This window comes from Topomyia yanbarensis, chromosome 3 (assembly GCF_030247195.1).
Source record: "Topomyia yanbarensis strain Yona2022 chromosome 3, ASM3024719v1, whole genome shotgun sequence".
Classification (NCBI taxonomy): Eukaryota; Metazoa; Arthropoda; class Insecta; order Diptera; family Culicidae; genus Topomyia; species Topomyia yanbarensis.
In genome coordinates, this window is record NC_080672.1 from 142,830,905 (window position 1) to 142,840,131 (window position 9,227).

Consider the following 9,227-nt stretch of genomic DNA (forward strand, 5'->3'; position numbering starts at 1 on the left):
ATGAACTCCCAGGCCACATTCGTTGATTCTCTGTGCAATTTTGCTTGTTTTGGTCCATCACGGAGTAGCAACTACGAATTGTACGATCATCATGCTCATGCTCATCATAATAATCGACACTATGAGTACATCATAGCATAGAAAATCAATTACAACATAACTTCCGAAAACAAATATGCGTCAGAACATTCGGGACTTTATGATACACGAGATATGCAGCATACAATTTCAAAACAAATTTGCGTCGCACAACTGGATCTGGTGACAATCATCTGGTGTCTCTAGATGTTCCAGCCGTTGTGTTTCCCCCAGGTATCTGCTACGCCGCCATGATTTCTAAGCCCAGATATAAAACGTCGCGTTAAGGTCGATCCAATATGAACAGAATCGATTCCATACGACACAACTTTGTGAGTTCTTTTAATTTGTTGATGTACCATGGTTTAAAGTTTTTGTTATTCACCGACATGTCCAAAACAATACTTTTCGGCAATTAGCGGTCCAATATTTTCGCTTTTTAACAAACATGTAATGGTTGAGTCATCTCGTACCATGTCTGACTAGTGAAGACCGAGCTTCGAGCAAAACGAGCAGAATCTGGGACGGGACGTGCAAAGTGAAATAAAGTAACTGTCACCGCGAACCGGCAATGGCCTGTCACTGCGAACCGGGCCTTTCTTGATGATTTTAATTTTCTTGTAATAAACAGTGTCTGGGTAGTATCGTAATATTCTGGTTTTGGAAAATATATTTTACATGTTGCTTATACTACGTTTACACTACGAGTTAAAACGTGTTTTAACGCTATCTTGATGACATTTTTTTGTTGCTAATTATCATAACATGTTTTAACTCTGTAGTGTGAACATGGTATTAGATGCATGCACATGTACAGAAACAAATATGAAAAATACTACGACGGCAAGTGTAATTTTATTATTCTGCTCAAGAGTTATGGTTAATGTTGTTTTACATAGCACAGAGAAGCTATAACATAATTCATGTCATGTATGAGCTCTATTATTTTCGGCACAAATCTGTACCTCATCGGCAGAAATCTATGCCGCATCGGCACAGCACGACTATCATCGACTTATGTTTGAAATTATTTTGCAAGCTGATTTTTCCCTGCAAAATAACATCAATATCGGGAAGGAAAAAGAAGACCGTCTTCGCATGTCCCGTCCCAGAGCAGAACAATTTGAACTGTCAGTGGGGCCCATAATTTGTGTGCCCGCTGAGTTGTTGACTTACGTCAGTTCAACACAAATGTGATAGGGGTGCCATATACGTGGTTTCTCCTTCTTTCGCACGTAATGACTGGGGGGTAAGCAAGATTTGGAACAAAATTTTGTCGAAACAGGAATGGCATGTTGCTGAATAATTGTGAAACCCTTGTAAAACTAGTCCATAAAATCGACACAAATATTGTCTAATGGGTATTCCTGAACTTTAACTTGGGATGATTTCGAGAAACTTAACGCTGTCACTGTTAGAGCACATGTACCTCACAAAAACCGTCATTTCAAAGAATCAGGCCTTCCTCAATACTCCATTATGAAGAGTTTTAAAGACTGGATTCTCGAACTCCCAAAATCGTTCTGCATGAAATAACAATTTCGGAACTAGCATACGAGCTGCTAACAATTTCTCAGCAGAAAAATGATTTTCCGTGATGCACATTAAGGGGCCGTACACAAATGACGTAGCCTTTTTTCGGCGATTTTTGACCCCTCCCTCCGCCCTCGTAGCATTTGGTCACAAAATTCTAACCTCCCCCTCGTAAATAACGTAGCATTTACCTACCCCCTCCCCTCGTCCCATGCAACGCGCCCGGGTGATGAAAAAAAATTACATATGTTTTTCAGTTATTTTAATTACATGTCCTTTCAAAATGTTTGACGACTTTTATCAACATTTTCATTATAACAGCAAATTGCGTATTTTTGCGAACTTTATAATTTCGCGAATCGAAAAATTTACCTCATGAATAACCACATCAAAACTTGTTTGAATTTAAATTCATTTCTCTTGGGAATGGAGGATCATTAAATTTTCTCTAAACAATGGGTTTTAAACTTAATGCTACGTCGCACAACTTCTGACCCTACCCTCCCCCTCGTCACACTTCATCACAAATTTGGTATACCCTCCCTACCCCCCAAAATGCTACGTCGTATTCTATGTGACATTTCGAGGGACCCTCTAGTACTACATGAGTTAGTACCTCTTGAGCCACGCGAAACTCGCGAGCCCGCCGTCTCAATCAGTCTCTGGCATTATATTGGCAATTCCAGTAGAACATCACATTTTCTCAAAGTTTAGGCACCAATTTTTATTTGAATATTTAGTGTTTTGATGTTAGGGATCATCCATAAATGACGTAGCATTATATGGGGGAGTTTTGTATTTTGTGACGATGTGTGACGACAGGGGGTAGGGGGTCATGTCATGCTACGTAGTTTTTTTTAAAGGGATATAACTAACATGGTTTTTAATTTTTTTTAAATTTACGTTGACAAGGGGAGGGGGAGAGTTACCGTCAAGCTACGCAATTCCCAGGGGGAGGGGGGGTATTTAGAGGTTTGTGACAAAATGCTACGATGGGGGAGGGGGTGTTAAAATGGATGATCCCTTATTGTATTTGAAAACTACATCCCGTGCACTGCACAGGTTTAACAGGTGGACAAGACGCCACTGGGACAATCAATTCCGGACAAATAACATGCTGACTATTTGACGGACGATGTTATTTGATGTAAAAAAACCTGTTTTAATCCACCTAGTGGTGCAATTGTGCTTTTCTCATGTACTCAAACAATGATCTAATGCCTGGCTACGTTCAAAATAACACTGTGAAAATGTCTATTACATTCTTATTACCCTTGATAAGCATATATAAGTGCACGACTATCACGAACCTGATAAGCAACATGTCGACGCTGACACACTTGAAACAAACAAAAATATAATATTTTATTAGCTTAATCAGCGTGGGTTCAATGTTGTGTTCATGTTAACATATTTTAAAATGCGGGGTGGTGTGGGTCCAACATCCAACTGCATTTTATACCTTCCATTTGAGATTAGGTTAGTTAAAATTGGTTCAGTCATCATCGAAATGGCTTTAGTTCTGGAATATGCCCGGAACCCGGGACTTCCGAAATTATCGATAGTGAACAATGTATTCCAACAATCTTTGATTCGCCATCAGTGAATCGAAGTAATTGGATGTGCATTTCAATAGATTTTTAACCTATGAGGTATTACGATTGTACCGGTTCATATGAGAAATGCCTATGTGACCGCAATAACCAAACTGTAACTCTGGAACCAGAAGTCAGAACCGAATGAAATTCAATAGCAGTCAATGGGCGTATTATACCTTTCATTTGAATTCGGCGAGTTCCCCGGAGGCATCAAGAACCCTCAAGTCTTATGGAAGCGTTATACCCTTCATTTGAAACTAAGTTTGTGCAAATTGGCTTAGCCGTCTCTGAGAAAATTGAGTGACTTTATTTGACATACACATACATACACACACATATACCTCGATTTAACATACATTTTCCGTTCAAAACATGTAGGTAAAATCGAATTTTATGTTAAATCGAAACATGTAAGTTTTCGAACAGAATTATTATTTTAAATATCGCTCACAATATTTGCAATGATATTACTGATTGATTCCACCTAACAGTGACATAGAACCCATATATTCATAACCAAATAAATTAATTCTCAGCCAACATATTTTTTGTTTGTATGTATGCAAAGACATTGTAGTACCGGGGCTTTAGTTTTAATGTTCTCTTACATGAACTGAACAGTATGACGATTGATAGCTTTATTCAGTAAAGAGCTGGTGCAGTATTGTGATTTTCACAATACTGAAAATGTCGGGTTTTATGTTGCTTGAAGAAGTTATGCGGAGTAGTGTTCACTTTAAAATACTTTTCAAAAGGTGTAAATAGTGTTCAAATGCAATTTTAAGTTATCTTATGGTGGCTTTTCACCAGAAAAGAAAATTATTCCGTTAATAATTTACTTAGCAAATCAATTGGTTCTATATCGTACCACTATTTATAAATTAACTATTCACTAACAATTATCAACAACAATCTTCTAAACATAAAAAAACATAAGTGCTTTCTTGGTACAATACGACGTACAACTTGTTTTGTATAGAATGTATTTCGAACGTTGTGCTTCTTGTGTGACCAATTAGCATATAAACGCTGTGTTTGTAGATGCGTAATTGGCTTTGCAATGGAATTGTAGCTAGCTACGGATGTAGCTATGGCTTTTCTATCGACTATCTCGCACCTGTCGTAGGCGTCGCATGCCAATAATTTTCAGCAACCTGCCAACATAATAGTGATAATTAAGTTTGGTAATTAGATGAGTCCTAGAATACCTACAGTTTCTTGATGTTCGGATAGTAACAACCTATGTACAGGATAGGATTGATGGGAAAATTGCCGACCCAACTGAGTTTGGTTTTGTTTGCCAGGGCGATTGCGTACAGATAGCCACATCGTTCGCTGGTCATACGTTTGTCTTCCGGACGTACGGCTTGGTTGTGTTTCTAATGATATAGGAAACTAGTTATGAGTCCAGTACAAAATTGATTTCGATTTATACTTACTGTTCCCGGTGTATCGGTAAAACACTCCTGTAGAAAATTGGTTGCAGTTGGTCCAGGACAGAAAATCGTAATATTTACATCGAGCGGTTCGCTGCGGAGCGTTTCGAAGTAGCCCTAGCGATGAGAAGAATAAATAATTGACATTAGCTCGACTAAGAGTGGCTACCTTGAACATATGTACGTATTTACGTATGGGATCTGTGTACGAGTGGTATGGTCTTTGAGTATTCTATTGAGTAATATTACTAGTTTGAAATGCAGGAATCCTGGAGCTATTTTCAATAAGAGCAACGATACAATAGGCGAGTGTGAAGTCTGCTAAATAGTACTGGGCAACTTCCATGAACGAGTGTTTAATTGACCGGCGATCAGCGAAAATGTGGGGATTAATATTAAAGTCTATTACATCATCAAATTGCACTACTCTCACAAAGAGATAGAACACCGATTCGCTATAAGTTACAACAACTACTTGGAGAACCACTCATTTTGCAATCTGAGGGATTCCATGAGAAACCAACCGACCGCAAAATATGACCATCGCCGATTCGAATTAAAATTACGCGTGAAGTATACAGTTTTATCGATCTTTCCAGGAAAATATTACTCAAAAACTTCAGATCTTATACTACTGTACATGCTTTTTGTGTGAAGCGAAGAAGAGCAGAAAACAACTTTAGAATCACCAAGAACCCAGTAAAGTTCAACCGGATTCTAACTAGAATCGGTTGTATCACTGGAGCCGGAATACGAACTGAAACCAACCAGCATTTCGGTTCATTTCCGGCTGAGCTTAACTGGGAAGACGATCTGAGAAGTGTGAAATAGTGGTTGGCGTACTGTCTTGAGGTGACGCACTCATTGTTTCGGATATTGTGATGCACACGAACTGCGTTATAACGTCCCAGGTCGTACAACATTGGGACATAAGGTCCGAAAGCGAACTTGCGTCATAACGTCCGGGACATTGTGACGCACAAAGATGCGTCCTAAGATCCGAAAACAAATGAGCGTCATAAAGACCTGGACGTTATGACGCACAACTGTTCTCGGATATTATGACGCAGCCTGGTGCGTCATAATGTCCGGGACCTTATGACCTGGGATGTGATGACGCAATTTTTATGCCCCATGATACCTCCAGTGCCTCTGTGTCATGACATTCAAATATTGTGTGCGTCAAATAATCCCGGACATGATTACACAGTACAGATCTCGGACGTTGTGGCACTAGGATGACCACGGACTTTAAGACGTGCATTTATTGTCGGAACTTATGACGCACCCTTGTCATAATGTCTCGGACGTTATGACGCTCATAATTTTGGGATGAAAAGACTTGGGATATTATGACGCACTTCTAATGAGTCACAATATTCGAAATTATAAGTACGTTACTGTGTCCATGATATCGACTGCGACATAACATCCAAAATCTAATCTACGTCATAACGTCCGGGACATTATGACCCACAAGAGGTGCGTCATGAAATCAGAAAATGATTGCGCGGCATAACGTCCGAGTCATTATGACGCACATGCGTTTTCGGATGTTTTGACGCAGCCTGATACGTCATAATGCCCCGGATGTTATGAGTCTACTCATTTAATGTAGACTCGACCGGTTGAATTAGACCAAAGCGGTAGCTGCAGATAAGCGCCAGCAATAATGAGATTAAAGGAAGTTAATTTCTTTAATCGATTTTGATCAACTTAGTAGATTATAAAATTTCGATTTCAGCGAATAGATGAATGAAAGCGGGTTTTAATGAAGTTGAATTGTTTTTGCAAACAACCACGTGACCAATGAAATATGTGGTAAACGCATCTTTGTCACCTTTAAACAAAGGGTCAGTCATGTAAAATAAATCTTAAACCTACAGTTGGCAAAAGAACTGCTAAAACCCTTTAAATATATCGCAAAGAATCAAATCAATTCGGTACTAAAAAGGTTAAAATTCTTCAGCCTCGGAGAAATTGATGTACAACCTGCAGGCACGGAGATCGCCCCCAAAAACTGGAGCCCGGAGGGGTGGCTGTAATCAAGTTTGTGAAACCGCAACGCTAAACCATTTATTTTCCAATACATCGCATCCATATAGGCACTGTCTGTAACCGCATGTTATTGCCATATAGAGGTTGTATAGAACATTAGAACAAATAGCCAATTTTGCATAAAATGATAATAGGATACACACTCAATTCAGTTATGTTATTTCCGCGCAGCCGAGCAGTCAGCAAATTTTAAAACTGATATATAAGCAAAGTGGCGCCTGTTTACCGATTTTAAGCGATACACACTTAATTTTATTCTACCGAATCCCAGCTTTTTTCGCAACTTTTACCGCGTTTTACACAGACGAGCACTCAGCTAACAAAGCTTTCACCGAGATCTCAGTAGAAGTGACGTTTGTTTTGATGAAACTCAGAAAATATATCGCAGAAAATCAGTAAATTAAAGCCACTTTGCTGAGCTATCAGTTTAAAAATGTTACTGGCTGTTCAGCTGTGCTGAAATTACCGATCTGAATTGGGTGTGTACATTTTCCGATTCTCCGCAAAACAAACGTCACTTTTACTGAGAATAAATAGGCGTGACGACCCTTTTTTTAAATTTCGCAAAAAAAAATGAAAATAAGAAATAGTCTACGGTTATGGCAATTTAAATAATCCGAATTCTCTTGTGAATAAATAACCAGATAATGCTGGTTTGTGAAGCTTTCACATGTTTCGCCTCTGATTTGAATCGCAAATAAATCATTTTACGTTTCAAATATAATATTTTTCAGATAATGATCTCATGACCCAAACTAAAAGACTGACGATTTCAAATGCTACCCAATTAAATGATTTGAAAAGCTACTGAATTACAAATACAGTACCGAATATCTTGGTTTGGGCGAATACAGTTCTAAGAGAAATCACACTATAGAAAGGTGCGATTAGCAATTCACAATCTGCAATCCTACGAAGCGTGTCGCCCCGATACTTCACACATCAGTAATCGAACCCGAGCTAGTTTGAGCTTTGTATCTTTGGCACTTATCTTGTTGCAAGTAAACAAACACTTACGTGTAGCGCATGCTTGGCTCCGGTGTAGCTGGCGGAATTGGGAGCCCCAATCAAACCGGCTGTACTGCTTGTCACTGCCAGATGACCTTTGATCGAGTTACGCAGGAAAAAGTTGAGCGCAATGCGCGACAGATGGACAACCGCAAAGACGTCCAACTCGAACAACTCCCGATCAACTTTCACGTTGATATTGTGCCACTCGGCTCGCTGCGATCGTCCGGCATTGTTGACCAGAATATCGATAGTTTTGAAGTGATCTATCACCATGTTGAAGTAATCGTTATGATGATTGATATCCAGCATATCCATTTGTAGGACGTAAACATCGTTAGGCCCTAGAGTGCCATTGGACTGCGCTATAGTCATGGATTAGATCAGACGATCAGTTTGTTTCTCACGTAATCATCAATGTGATATCTAAGCATTTACCTATACAATCTTGCTTGACCTTTAGCAGTTCGGATACATTGCGAGCCGATAAGCACAGACGAACGCCATTTCTTGCTAAAGCGATTGCCAAATCTCGTCCAATGCCACTCGATGCACCCGTAATCCAAACTACCTTTCCCTTCATTGAAGCTACCGAGACACCAAAATAATAATGAGCTAATAAAATACATCACCACATACAGTTATACTTACAGATCGGTCTTCCTAATTTGGACAGTAGAAAGAGTTCAATGTCCGCATCCAGTATCAGCCATAGAACGATTTGCACCAGAAAATAGAGGATGGTACAGATGGCGACGAAATTTAAGATAAATGCCATGATTACGGCCCGGATAGTAGCTCAGCAGCGGAAGCATACGCCCCTAGTATAGTGGTTACGGATCGAAATTCCAGAAACAAAACAGACGGCGACGTTACTGCGCTGATTACAACGACGACAAGTCGTCGTTCTCACCGACCCAAAACGAAACAATACTATCGACAGCGATATGCTACACTCTACTGGCTAACTTTATACACAGGCTGATGCGTAGGCAAACAAATACGTATGCGTACTAAAGCAGTCGTACGTGTATACGCTTCGAACACACCTCTCTGCCGTTTGTATATTGACACTAAGTTTTGTTCACATAGTCCACTGTGTCACTTTCATCGGAAATGCAACCAAAAACAGCGTTCGATATGAATCCTACCTACAATCGAAGATTTATCTAATTGTACTTCGGTGTACAGAGTTCGGATGCCATAAGGAAATCACAGAGAGCCAGAGAGAATCGTTCGTACCTGAGAAATCACGGCTAATGTCAATGGCGACTGCGCAGTGCACTTAGACTGGTTGATTAGTGTGGCTTGAATGTATGTTGTAAATGTAGCGCACAGTATTTTCACACAAATTTGTTGGTAATAATAAATGAAGTACGTAACCGTTAATATAGCAAAGCCATAGTGATAGCTTGATTCAACGAAAATACAAAAAATAGGCAAATGTTTTACTCGTTTACTATTAAGCTTTTTCTGTATTGAATGTATGTTCAGTTTCAAATCAAATCAATTCTAG

General features: G+C 39.4%; 1 protein-coding gene across 1 annotated transcript; it reads right to left on the reverse strand.

The window, feature by feature from the left end:
- Window positions 1-3,832: 3,832 nt before the first annotated feature.
- On the reverse strand, window positions 3,833-8,983 carry LOC131689014 (dehydrogenase/reductase SDR family member 7-like). The gene is made up of 6 exons (XM_058973738.1): window positions 8,363-8,983; window positions 8,150-8,299; window positions 7,721-8,076; window positions 4,649-4,762; window positions 4,422-4,588; window positions 3,833-4,363 (listed from the first exon to the last, which is right to left on the reverse strand). The coding sequence occupies exons 1-6, from the start codon at window positions 8,487-8,489 to the stop codon at window positions 4,309-4,311; spliced, it is 969 nt and encodes a 322-aa protein (XP_058829721.1). The 5' UTR covers window positions 8,490-8,983; the 3' UTR covers window positions 3,833-4,308.
- Window positions 8,984-9,227: the final 244 nt, after the last annotated feature.